The sequence below is a fragment of the Sander lucioperca genome, chromosome 14 (assembly GCF_008315115.2).
Source record: "Sander lucioperca isolate FBNREF2018 chromosome 14, SLUC_FBN_1.2, whole genome shotgun sequence".
Lineage (NCBI taxonomy): Eukaryota > Metazoa > Chordata > Actinopteri > Perciformes > Percidae > Sander > Sander lucioperca.
Genome location: NC_050186.1, coordinates 9,566,904 through 9,581,500, shown reverse-complemented (window position 1 = coordinate 9,581,500; position 14,597 = coordinate 9,566,904). Strand labels below are relative to the sequence as shown.

General features: G+C 43.7%; 1 protein-coding gene across 1 annotated transcript in view; it reads left to right on the top strand.

Annotated features, from left to right (window-relative positions):
• The first annotated feature begins 11,731 nt into the window (after positions 1 to 11,731).
• The window catches only part of gfra2b (GDNF family receptor alpha 2b), a 124,660-nt gene continuing 121,794 nt past the window's right edge, over positions 11,732 to 14,597 (top strand). Inside the window, exon 1 of the mRNA XM_035991835.1 lies at positions 11,732 to 11,856. Within this exon, the coding sequence (XP_035847728.1) occupies positions 11,766 to 11,856 (91 nt within the window). The 5' untranslated portion in view covers positions 11,732 to 11,765. The remainder of the gene's footprint in view (positions 11,857 to 14,597) is intronic.

Sequence of the window (14,597 nt, the reverse complement as noted above, 5' to 3'; positions counted from 1 at the left end):
AAATACCACGAGCTTACATTACTTTTACTTTTATACTTTAAGTAGTTTTGAAACCAGTACTTTTACACTTTTACTACAGAAGTCTTTTTAAACCCTAGTATCTATACTTCTACCTGAGTAATGAATGTGAATACTTTTGACTGACACGCAACAGAAACGCCACGCTCACGCCACGCAGGCAGTGTGCAGATGACCTAAGGTTGCTTTCACACCTACCTCATTCGGTCGGGTAGTGCGGTTGGTTTGGGGCAGTGTGAAAGCTCATCCGAACTCTGTTGTGGATCAAACAACCAAACTGGGGTCTGCTTGGTCCACCGAACTATAGGTGTGAAGCGCCCTAATGTAGGCTTGTGAACAGGACGTGATTCAGTCTCTTGTGTGCCTGTCAGACATGCTGAACTGTCTGCAACAATTCTTGTTTGCATACATGTCACAATTCATGTTTAGATAACTGTCACGCTCTCATCCCATCATAATCTCTGTGTCAGGATTGGAGACTGGAGAGGAGGCTTTTAAAGTGCACAATTTATGTATTTATTAACAAAACGACACCAAAACATACTCAAACCAAAATAAAAAAAATAAAAAACCAGCAACCTCTCTACAAGCTACCCATTCCTTCTCTCTCGCTCCCCTTCTCCTCAAACCCTTTTGAACCCAGCCTCACCCAATTGGCACCTACCACATGTACCGGTGGTTAGAGCGTGAGCCAAACTGAAGAAAAAGAAGAAAATACCATACCATGTAGATAAATGTGATTGCTGACATTCCTAGTTTTATATATGTACATACATATATGTGCTTACACAACCACAAGCACCCACATAATATCAAAATGTCAATTGCTGCAAAAACGGTTTTACCTATTGCTCTACACTTTAGGATTGCCCAGCCCCTCCCTACAGAAAGGACCTAATGAGGCAAACCTACATGCACTCTCCTCAATTAAGCTAGTGAGCAGCTGATCTACCCCCCCCCCACATCATAGGCAGAACCATAGCAAAACACTATGAACCCAAAAAAAACCTACTGAACAGGCCTATGTCAAATAATAAAGTAAGAAATAAACTTATACAATAACCTACAACATTACACTAAAATTAAGGATTACGCAGACACCAAACAGTATTCATTTTGGGAACAGGGCCTAGTGGAAAGGTAGAAAGGAAGCCTTTTCACACTCTGAATCCTGGAAAAGTAGTTGGGCGGTGCTAAACTCCGGATGGAGCCACGGTGCCTCTGCAAAATAACCTCTGGAAGCAACTTGTTTTGGTGGAACATGTGTACGTTCAAAAGTAGTTTTAGTCGTGCAACAGAAAACTCAGATTGGACAGATAGTCTAGCTAGCTGTCTGGATTTACCCTGCAGAGATCTGAGGAGCAGTTAACCATAGTCCTCACAAATCCACCAGAGGTTAGAACGCCAACACAAAGAAACAGGAAGGGGACGGACATCTGGAACAATCCCAGACGTGGATATAGACTACTTCTCTCTGATCTGTTGTCACCTCGCAGCCCTTCATGTCCTCTGCGTCCGACTCCGAATGTAATTCCTGTTCACTGTTGGGAAGCTTCGATGTAGGAGAGTCCAGGAAACACTTGCTGCAGGTAATGACACTGTACAAGTTTCACTGCAAGACTTCATCCCGCTTTTATCTCACTCAGGCAATTTCTATTCTGCAGTTCCTGGAAATATGAGCGTAGATAAAGAGTTTATTCCTGCATGATGTGCAAGTTTGATCGTGTTCCAGGGCCCTATGTTCCTACAGCCCTATGTTCCCACAGCCCTATGTTCCCACAGCCCTATGTTCCCACAGCCCTATGTTCCCACAGCCCTATGTTCCCACAACTCTATGTTCCCACAGCCCTATGTTCCTACAGCCCTATGTTCCTACAGCCCTATGTTCCTACAGCCCTATGTTCCTACAGCCCTATGTTCCTACAGCCCTATGTTCCTACAGCCCTATGTTCCCACAGTCCTATGTTCCTACAGCCCAATGATCCCACAGCCCTATGTTCCCACAGCCCTATGTTCCCACAGCCCTATGTTCCTACAGCCCTATGTTCCCACAGCCCTATGTTCCCATATTTCTAAGATTTTTCTTAAAATTAGACCCTATGTTAGGGTTAGGGTTACATTCCATCTGTAGTCCATTGCTACTAGATAATAGGTTGGGTGTAATTGGCTACCAAATTGGGAGAAAGGGGGATAAAATCTGATACAAATTCATGAAAAAGGAAATGTGGGAACATAGGGCCTAATTTTGGAAAACATCTTAGAAATGTGGGAACATAGGGCTGTGGGAACATAGGCACGCTCCCATGCTCCACATGATACATTGTTTGTTTTTTTCCTTTCTACATTTTTACATTTCTTCTTTTGGTTCTTCATATCTAGAATGGCCTATTTCCCTTTCACAGCAGCTTCCCCGGGATGATATAACAGCACCGGTGCTTCCTGTCTGCAAACACTGACAGTCAGAAACTTGTCTTGAGTAAATTTACTTAGTTACTTTCCACAACTGCAATTAACTAATGCAAATATGTTTATCTGCCTGCAGCACTAAGCAGATGTTCTATCTGAGTCCTTTCTAGTTTGATTTTGCCCTTCAGTCTTGATTAAATTTAAGACGGTGTAGTTATTTAACATTTTTCACAACTGTGTGAATGTTTTTTTTAATTAAAAAATCTCCTTATATCTTTAGAGTTTACATACAATGATTATTAAGCCACAAGAATGTCCCATTAATAACAGTTATTATTTATAAACACAGGTATCAGCACTGAAGGACAAATACAACTACCGCTATGTGTTTTTACTGAGGTGTAAAGTTTCTGGAATAAAAATAAATTACTTTTCTGAAGCCTTCGGCGAGTCGGCAGGAACCAGAACAGACTCGTCTCCTCTGCTGGGTTGATTATGTTCTTTGTTTCCGAACATCAAAGCAAATAAGTGTTCAGGCTGACAAGAAATAAATATGTTTTTATGACATGACAACGCCACGGTTAGGTTTAGGGAAAGATTGGGGGTTGGGTTAAAATAAGGACTGTGTTATGATTTTGGTTTGGGGATCTGCCATAAAGGTCTCATTTGCCTGACTCATTTCTCCTTATCTGACTCAGGGAGACTGTCCTCCCCTGAAAAATGCCCAGATAAGTTGTTTTGTTCAAGCAGCAACTACGACCTTTATTTATATTTCTAGTGGCGGCGCCCTCTAGTGGCCGTAGTAGTTCTGACGGGAGAGGAAGTATAAGAGTGCCAAATGTCCTGGGGACAAACCACCGAAAGGAGGAGTTGTTGGACTGAGGTTTTGCAGATTCAGGGTCGTATTTTAACGATCTGAGCGCACGGCGTGAAGCGCCTGGTGCAGGTGTGTTTAGGGCGTGTCCAAATCCACTTTTGCTAGTTTGACGGCGGAAAAAAGGATCCGTGCGCTGGGTGCATGGTTCTAAAGGGTTGTACTTAGTGTCTTCATTAATCAGAGGTGTGTTTTGGGCGTAACATGCAATCAACCAATCAGAGATCATCTCCCATTCCCTTTAAAAGCCAGGCACGTTTGGACCTTGGAGCATTGCTATTATGATGGAGGATTTGCACCGTAATATTTTTATTTGTAATCTTCTGCATGTGTGTGTGCTGCTGTGCGTCCCTGTGTGTGTAACAAGCATAGAGTGCGCGCTCTGTGTACGAGCCTAGGAGCATTTTACTAATGCTCTGTTAAAATAACAATGAAATGCTGCGTTATTGACTTTAGACCAGGTTTTTGTTGGTCAATGGCGCCATCACTTCCCGCTGCCTCAAGATAGGAATACTCCCAGAATGCACCTGAACACACCTCCCTGTAAGACCAGCACGCCCAGAATGCACCTGAACACACCTCCCTGTAAGACCAGCACGCCCATGGGCCACAGATGGGCCCAGGTGCATTTGATATTTAAACAACGCGGGCGCTGGACGGGAAATTGACAACTGCGTCGGTCTTAAACTAGCAGAGACACTTGCATCTGGCTTTGCGCTGCGCCGGGTGCAAGATAGGGCCCTTAGAGTCCACGGCCCCGACCATGGCTCTGAAATATCAGCAGCGTAAAGCTACATGCAATGCAGTAGTGGCGACTTTCGAGAGACATATGTCTCTATGCATATAGTTGAATCCAGGCTACTTTATTCAAACCAGGGGCGTACAGCTTGACTAGCCGCCTTTAAATTGAAAACCATACGAGTTTGAAAATCTTTTAAAATGAGGGTAGCGAACATTCCCACTAAACTGACAGTAACAGAGAGGAGGCGTTTAAATATTGACAGCAAGGATGTGATTGGCTAATAGAGAATTAGCTGATAAGAGGAAACAGGAGAAGAGGATGAGGATGAGTGAGTTACATAAGATTTTTCTTACTGAACTTACGCTTAAGCTTCATTTCCCTCTGAAATGTAAAAGTAAAGTAAAAGTACCTTTGAGTGAATCTGTGTTGCAACTTGCTCCTGCAGGCTAACACATACTGACGAACGCGCAGGACGAGCTTCCTCGCCACACGTATCAGTGCGTCAGTGACACTGAGAGGGAAAAAGAATTTGTATAAGGCTGCTGACTCAAATCCTATTAAAATTCACCAGGTTGTCTACTTTGTTTTTTGCTTTGATTTCTGCTGAGTCTCAACTCGCTGGGGGAAGGTATTCTTCATTGTTTGGTGTGTGTCGCCTCAAGTTATGCTTTCATGAACAGAGGAACGCCTACCTCCGAATCCTCCTGCCTCTTTCTCTAACATGCTGCTGAGAGAAAAGATGCTTTGAACACAGAAAGACACACACATTTAACACATACACATCTGCTTTTCAAATGTAAAAAATACCATTGTCTGGTTAGTGGCATTTGGAAAACAGGCCACCCTTAAAATAAGTTAAAAAAAACACTGAATACAAGTTTTTTTGCTTGTAATAAGTAAATAAATCTGCCAATAGAACAAGGGAAACATCACTAGATAAGATTTCTTAAAATAGGATATAAGATAAGATAAGATAAGATATACTATACTATTGTCCCCGGAGGGAAATTAGTTTTGGACTCTGTCCGTTCCGCAGCTTTCCAAAGACAACACAAAATACAGAAAATAAGCATCTCTCAACACATACTCTCATGCAACACGAAACATGCTCTCATATAGAGCTGTAATCGGGCCTTAAAAGTTCGGCCCGACAGAATTCGGCCCGAGCCCGACCAGTACATTTTGATTGACAGATTTTTAAAAGCCCGAACCCGTTTACAGCCCGACTGTACAAAAGGCCGTCTATCAGCAGTGATTAGAGTGCATGTCGGAAAATAGCGCGGACACGCTCTTCACGCCGCGAGCGGGCACACGCACCACTCGGTGGAAAAGGGAGAGAAAGAAAAAAGAGACTGCGCCGCACGCACACATCAGCTCTTTTGTCTTCCGTCAAGAATGAGTAATTTATACATTTTTTAACATCATTTATTCATGACTAACGGAGGCTATAGGCCACATGGAAGTTGGAACAAAGAAATAAAATAAGTCCTCCAGCGCAAGCCCGAGCCCAGCCCGAGCCCGTGTAACATGATAGAAATTAAGACCGAACCCGACCGAACCCGTCGGGTCCCGTCGGGTCCCGTCGGGTCCCGTCGGGTCCCGTCGGGTTCGGGCAAAGATCTTCAGCTCTACTCTCATATACATTAGACAGATACCTATATAGTAAGCACATGAAGTACTCCTTTCAGTGGCATTCTTTAATTGAACAACCCTGTCGGCTGCATTCTCCGCAATAAGTGTAGCACAGCCCTTGCACAATGAGATATTGCACAATTAACATATTGCCCAACCCCAATAGCCTACGTATTGCACAAATGACATAATGCACTGACATAATGCACATCCCAAATAGCTTACGTTTGCACAACTAACATATTGCACAATCCCAATAACCTATGAATTGCACAAACAATATGATCTTTAAACAAGATGATCCATATTTTACGAATAACACAGCAGCTTTAAAACTGTATGAGACGTACAAAAACAAGCTTGTTTCACCTGAGATATGATTAAAAACCAGATGTTTGCTACACTCCTTAAGATATTTAAGACGCATCGTCTAAAAACAAGTACCTTTATCTTTGTATATTATTATATATTATTACTTGTTAGGTGTTTGTGTCTTACATTAAGTGTTATTAGATATTTTGGCTAGAAAATAGATGAACATACATGGTAAGATTGAGCTGTTTTGCAGGGTTATGAGAATGTGCTTGCATCAGAGAGCTTTAAGGTCAAACTGGGATCATCTTCTGCTTGAGGAAAGACGTGATGTGGAGGAAAAAGGCTAGTCTTGCGTAGGTAACCGTGTGTGTGTGTGTGTGTGTGTGTGTGTGTGTGTTTTCCTAATTTGAGTCAGTAGGGAGGGCAATAGATGAAAGGAGAGTGCTGCTTCCAATTTCCTTCTCATGCAGGGAGATCTCAACATGACAAAAACAAAAAAAGTGCCTCTTCATAGAGACACTCGCACAGTTGAAAGGATCCGAGTCTTTGGAGAGGATTTTTGTTTCTTATGCTTTTTAGTTGAGCACACGTTTAGAAAGCCGAGGGCTGAATACTCGCAGTATTTACACACGGATGTGATCAAGGCTTCTTTGAATCAAGGGAGCCTTTTGCAAATATATATACATGAAGACACGTATGAGATGTTTGGAAGAGCAGACATTGCCCGCAGATACAAGTGTGACTAACGTACCTCAGCTCAATCAAACACAATCTATATGATCTTTACAAGTCAAACCATACGACGTTATCGGCCATTGGTTCCTCCCCTCTAATACGACCCACAGGGTTTAGGCACAAAAAGTACTTAGTTATGGTTTAGAAACAGATGGTGGTTTGGGTTAACCCCTGTGTTGTCTTTGGGTCAAATTTGACCCGTTTCTGTTCGGGGATTCAGAGAATGTCGGACCCAAATGCGGAGACAGCAGGCAGTGGTGAGCTTGAGGATTTAATACAATAAAATCCATACAAACAAAAGGACTCCTGAATACAGCAGGCAAAATTTGTCCGAAACGTAGTGGAAGTCAAAAAACAGGAATCACCAGAAACAGAAACACTGAGACAAAGGGGTAGACCACACACACACACACACACACACACACACACACACACACACACACACAATCCAATACAGAACAATGATCTGACCCTAGACAAAGGCAACACAGAGACTAAATACACAAGGAAACGAGGTGAAGCAAGGAACACAGGAAGTAACACTAGACATGACATGGGAGGAAACAGACTACAAAATAAAACAGGAAACTGAAACATACACTACCATGACGCTTTCATTTCAATTTTGGGTGTTTTATTCAATTTTTTAGCATTGGAATTTTTGTTTTTAAATGTTTCAAAACAGTAGTCCAACTGAACGTTGACATATACCCTTCTGTGATTATCCTTCCTTTAATATTAGTCTAAATAATTCATAATTTCTGCTTTTTTAACTCAAGATTGACCATGGATTCCAAAAAATAATTAGTACTAACTACTACTAAATACTAAATAATTAGTAATAACTAGTACAACTAGTGGTAGTAAGTTGGTGTTAGTGGTGTTTATACGTGGTAGTGAAAAGACGCGCTAAACGTCAAAAAAAGCACCAAAAACATTGAAAAAGCGCCATTTTCGGAAGTGTTTCGGACTCAGTGTTCAAGGGCCTTAAGTGTGATAACTATTTGCGATAAACTGTCAATGCCTTTCAGAAAGACTGAAGCACAGTCTAAGAGACGTTTTTACAGCTAAGAGATGTTAATATGTGTTTACCCTGGCACAGTTGCAGTTAAATATACACGTTACAGACAGAATAAACAGCTCTAACAATCCGGAGATGGAATATCAAAACAATATTTTTCTGGATGGAAGGCCTGTGGACGTGTAAACAGTACACATGTGTTTTCAGGTGTTAATATGCGAGAGCCGTTATCATCATCAGTCCGGTTATCTGTGCGTCCAGAGGGAAAGGGAAATGGGTGACATTATGCCAAAGACGAAGATGCAGAGTGGAAACGTCCCAGGTTTAAACGATGCAGACTCCTCTGGCAACAGCTATCTTCCTGCCATTTCCTACAAGGAATGTAATTTCTGCAGGAATCAAAACAGAAGCCAAAACAAATCTCTTCTGAGGCAATTTGCAAGCTATTTACTTGTCAGGCAGAGCTTTTAAAGATGCCAGACTGATCCGAGCTCGACCACAGACAGCGGCTGACATTCACAGACGCAAAACAAATTACAAACAAACACTTCAGCTGAAGAGAGAGCAAAGACAAAGTATTCAAACACAATCACAGAGTCTGAGTCAGTGTTACCGTGGATCATTCAATCAACTATAGCACGGACTGCTGATTCCTCCGGGACAAATGCTGCCTTCACGGCACGTCTTTGGGATGGTAAATAGGAACAGGCAGGTGGGGACAATCTTTTACCACTGTGGTATCCAGTGATGGGAATAACGGCGTTATAAATAACGGCGTTACTAACGGCGTTACTTTTTTTCAGTAACGAGTAATCTAATTGATTACTCTTCCCATCTTAATAACGCCGTTACCGTTACTGCCAAAAAATGCAGCGCGTTACTATATTTGAAGCTGTTTTTTTCATCAGACCAACTAGATCTCTGAGTCTGAGCCGAGAGGCAAAGACTTTTTTTTACTGTTCTTCCTCGGTTAGTGGGCAGTGCACGACGCAAGCGCATAAATGCTGACGATTGGCTGAGGTTGAGTAAAATGTCATGGTTAGCCAGTCAGAGGTAGAGTTGGGCGGGTGTTCGAAAGCACGCATAGTCAGACACACAACGAACAACACAAGCGAGTCAGTCAACGAGAGAGAGACAGGTATGGTGTTATGAAATCAAGGAGATAGTTAACTTCTCCTGCTCCAGATGTCCCACTGTGGTCAGAAAACACAGGAGAGACACTTAGTTTCTCTCACTAGGACTCTAGAGTCACTACTCACTCTGAAGATAATCACCGTCACTCTCTCACTTCTCCCTCGCTCTATCACCTACTCCCCACACACACACACACACACACACACACACATGCCGGCTCGACGCACACACCAGTGCACAAGTATAAACATCAGGCCACTTACGTTATTTGCACTACAAAGAGTGTATATATTTGTTATTTATTTTTGGTATAGTGCTTAACAAGCATAATTTAATTTTGCCCAGTGGTGGCCTGTTGAGGTGTTGTGTTATTTGTATAGATCCACTATATAAATATAATATCTGCATACATGGCATTTGATTGGAGGCTAGTCTCCCTTTGTCCCACAGCAACATTAAAATAGTTTAGATTTGTGTGCATTGTGTCTGTTAATAATGTATTGTAGTAAGTGTCCATTTCATTATAATATTCAGATTTATCATAAATAATTGAAAATGTATCTGTAACAATGTATTATAAGTTCCATTAAAGAGTGGTGAATGTGGAGGTGGATCACATTTGAGCATTAAAAAATGTACTTGAAAGTAACGCAATAGTTACTTTCATAATTTGTAACTGAATAACTAATTTAGTTACTTTTTGGAAGAAGTAACTAGTAACTGTAACTAATTACTTTTTAAAAGTAACTTGCCCAACACTGGTGGTATCTTCTACTTGTTTTAAAGACAACACATTATCACTCCCATCTCGTAAAATACGGACACTTGGTCAGATGCCTTTGTCGTTGTTATTGATGCTAAAAGTCTCCTTTAGCGTCACATAACGCGCTTTAACTAAACGCGCTTGGTCGGGACTATTGGCGTCCCTTTGGACACAGTTACTGTATGTTAAGGAAAAGGTCATGGGTGGGCTTACGTTTCCGTCACACGTGGGAATATCGGAACAGTTAGGTTTAGGAAAAGGTCGACCGGGGACACGATCCCCGGTCTCCTGGGTGAATGTCCTGTGTTTGACCCATCCACCCCCCCAACCAGCCTCCTTAATCGGCCTTACATACTACTCTCCAAACCCCGTGTAGCTGCCTGCTCTCCCCGGTGCGTTACACAAACACGCTGAAAGACGCCTTTTTCGTCGCTTCAGACGCTGACAGCCACTGTCCAAACGTCCTTATTTTACGAGTTCGGAGTTAGAACGGGTTGGGGTGGCTGCAAAAAGACAGCGTCACGGGTAGACGCAGGTCGATAAAATCCAACATTAAAGGCTGTTCTCACAACGCATTCAGACATGAAGCTATGACAAGTAATTTGTATGTATTCCACGTACTTATTACTGTAATCTGACCTTCTGTAAGTTAACTTCAGACGTCAGAACAGCTGACGGCTCCGATCAAAACAATAAATTAGTGTGCATTAGCAGCTCAGTGCCGATCCCTCTCTGACCTGAGAGAAACGGTCATATTGTTCCCGACTGTCTGCTGGAATATTACAGTTTTTCTCGATTGCTTAGATTGCAGATCATACACACAGCCAGTCAATAACTAAACACTACAGAGCATTCATTAGACAAGACCTCAAACATTAGAGAACACCGTGTCCAGGGCATGTTCCGTGGGTTGGAGAGAAACGTATTTTCGATTGCTCTGTATGTTTAGCATATATTACTTTTAGTCTGGAACAATAATGCACCGATCAAACGTGTGATTTAACAACCAGTTTTCTGTCACAGATCAAACTTCTTCACGAGAACACGACCGTGACAGTTCATGTTGTTTCCCAGAGAATAAAAAAAACAGCTCACAGGGTCATAATGTTAGGACGTAAACAACATGAGAAAATGTTCAACTGAATTTTGAATTCTGTAGTATCTTACATTACAGCGACACTTTAAAGGGGAACTATGCAGTTTTTGGGCTTAATTTACCTTAACTGAACAGCTTCGGAGTCATTGGAATGGTTATATTAGAGGGAGGCAGGCCAGTACAGCCCGATCCGGTTGGGGAGAGTTCTAGCCCGACCAGGCTCCTCTCCTTCACCTGTCTCGCTTAATTATGCTGTTATAGTTTTAGACTGCCGGGGGACTTCCTTTGACACACTGAGCTCCTCTCTCCTCTCTCTTTCCATCAGTGTGCATCCATGTCCCAGAAATGCTCATTACTAACCTAGCTCTGGGGAGCTTATTCCCCGGAGTCCTTATGTTGTTTTTTTTTTCGCCCAGCACGTTTCCTTGGATTAGGGTGGCACCTAAATCATGGTTGCAGCTATCGCCGTGGTCCTGCTGCACGCCTTGCTATGCCCTGTTACACCCTGCTACGCTCTGCGGTGCCCTGCAGTGCCCTGCTACGCCCTGCCATGCTCTGCTGTGCCCTGCTGTGTCCTGCTGCATCCTGCCGCGTCTATGTATCTATTCCGAAGCTGTAGGGGGAGCTCTATAAAGAAACATGCAAGAAAACAATGAAGAAATTGCCAAAACTGCATAGCGCCCCTTTAATGAGAAGAAGATTGATAGAGTCCTGATCTGCTAAAATACTCTGATGCAACTAAAAGTCCTGCATTAAAAATATCACCTAGGTAAATGTATGTAAGTATAATCAGGAAAATGCACTTTAAGTACTTAAGGCAGAAAAATCTTAAAAGTAATATCAGCAAATCTTTCATGTTCTACTGTTGTTTACGTGATGTTGTCCTTGTGTCCAATCTTCTCAGTTATTTCCAGCAGTGGTGTATTATTGTATTTTGTCTCTTGTTTTAAGGTATCTGTCTGATTAGTAGCCCGACGCCAGGTAGCAGTGGACGCCAGGCGTAGACGTAGCAAAAGATATTCTTTTTCAATGCAAATTCTAACAGTGTGGATGTGGCCTGAGAGACGTTCAGCGGGGCGGCAACAGTCTAATGAGGAGAGTGCAGCGATTCGACTAATAGGTAATGACTGACAGGTCAATGGGTTTCCCATGCAACACTGCACACACACACGCACGCACACGCGCACACACACACACACACACACACACACACACACACACACACACACACACACACAGCCTGCAGCAGCTCTCTGGAGCTCACACACCACCACTTATCAGCCCAACAAAGACATCTGCGCTCATACAACACTAGCAGGAGGACTCACAAGTGTGTGTGTGTGTGTGGGTGTGTGTTTGCAGTGCTAATAACTGTATTTATATATATATATATAATAGATGTGAAAACACGCCATAGAAAGCCATTATTTTACCTCAAGGTGACGAACATGAGGAAGGCACAACACCTTCGTGGACTCTTTGTCGAGAAAAATGCATAAAGTTGTGAAAAAGTAGATCGCAAAGAAGTATACAACACTCTATTCTATGATGTACTTTATTTCCTCCGACATGCATGCAGTGTGCAAATGTCCTCTGATGCACAACACCCACAAATCCTCTCATACCTGGGTCGACATCGAGTTTGTACGTGTGTGTGTGTGTGTGTGTGTGTGTGTGTGAGATACACTGTACTTATAAATGGCTGCAAAGACGTCGCTGGATAAAAGCCACATCAGCTACGTTCCACACAGAAAAGGAAATAACCGTCAAATTTGCACCAAACATTTTAAAATCTTTATTTATTTTAAGACTTATTAAAGTGATTCAATTGAGGGAGATCCCTCATTTTCAACGCTGCACGACAAAGACATCAAACAATCAATAACCAGTTAATATAGAAACACAATCACACAAAACATGAGAGGGGGAAACTTGGCAGAAGATATTCCTTTTTAAACCAAAACGCCAGAGCAGGGGGAATGAGAGGGGGGGAATGAGAGGGGGAAACACCAGAGCAATGGGAATGAGAGGGGGGAACGCCAGAGCGGGGGGAATGAGAGGTGGAAACACCAGAGCAGGGAGAATGAGAGGGGGGAACGCCAGAGCAGGGGGAATGAGAGGGGGGAATGAGAGGGGGAAACACCAGAGCAGGGGGAATGAGAGGGGGAAACGCCAGAGCAGGGGGAATGAGAGGGGGGAATGAGAGGGGGAAACACCAGAGCAGGGGGAATGAGAGGGGGAAACACCAGAGCAGGGGGAATGAGAGGGGGAAACGCCAGAGCAGGGGGAATGAGAGGGGGGAATGAGAGGGGGAAACACCAGAGCAGGGAGAATGAGAGGGGGGAACACCAGAGCAGGGGGAATGAGAGGGGGGAATGAGAGGGGGAAACACCAGAGCAGGGGGAATGAGAGGGGGGAATGAGAGGGGGAAACGCCAGAGCAGGGGGAATGAGAGGGGGAAACACCAGAGCAGGGGGAATGAGAGGGGGAAACGTTTCCTAATAGTGAGGATAAGCAAGAACGCGACAATACGTAGCAGAAGATATTTCTCTTTTAACCAAAAGGTAGCGATGTATAAAAGTAGCCTTAATTGTAAAATGCTACATCCAGAAAATCCAAACAGAATATGCTGTTTACACGACCTGTATCAAATTCCTAATCTTGTCAAATTCAGGATATCAGTGTGCATGTAAACGCACTCAGTGTTGTGTGAGTGATGTGACGCTGTACTCGGCAGTATGAAGGCAGACACAGAGAAGCTGAGAGAGCTGAGAGAGCTGAGAGAGCTGAGAGAGCTGAGTGTGTCGGCCTCTCTGCGCTCCCTGCTGTGAGGCTGTTCGAGCTCTCACAGCTTCTCCTCAGCGTCTCCGTTCACACTCACTGCCTCCCTCTTTCTCGCTCCACTGCCCGACACTTCACCCTGCCCCTTCTCTCCCTCCGTATTCCTCTCCTCGAACCTTCCTGTGATTATCTCCTCTCGGCTGACGTTTAGCATCTGAACGCTGGATGTGTTTATAGCGGCATCATCTGTCACGGCCCCCCCCGCGCCCTGTGTTTAGACGCAGTGGGAGCTGCTCTTTGGTATTCAGCTGCGGCCGCTTCAGAAGTTTGGTGGGATGGGATGGCAGCCGCTGTCATTTCGGCTCGGTCACACCGGCTGTGTGTGACGTTCAGAGGCGCTGACCGCACAGACACACGCAGCCGACAGAATATTAGATTCACGGATAATATGTGTGTGCACGGACACGAGGAGTGACTTTCTGATTGGTTGTCTGTGTGTGTACGTGTGTAGAGAAGGCAGCAGGCTCAGTGTTTGATGTGCAGCACGCTTCAAGAAAATGGCAGGAGGTGGAAAGGCATGCAGCATGTGTGTGAGTGTGTGTCATGGCGATCCTTTTTTCAAAAAAGGCGACAAAAAAGGCAATGAAAAAGACAACGTAAAATGCAACGAAAGCGGCAAAAAGGCGACAACAAAACACTGAAAAAAGCGACAAATATCAGTACCAGTACAAAGCAGGGATGCACCGAATCCAGGATTCGGTTTGGGATTCGGCCGAATATTGGGCTTTTAAACGGGGTACGGTTTCTGCCAAAACTTAGATTTTTTTTCCAACGAACCGAACCCTACACTTGCACTAGGCGTCCTACGCTGGTCGCCGTAATGACGCTGCCGTTGATTACAGGAAGGTGTTTACGTAGGTGGAGCGTTCAATGCAGTAGGCTGTGAGAAAGTGAAAATGGAACTGTTGAGCAGAAAAAGTGTAGTTTGGCAGAACTTTCAGTCAAAAGAAGGCCATTCAAGTCCAGCTACATGTTCAATCTGTAATGCTGATTAGTCTGGTGGTGGCGAGGACCCTAAAC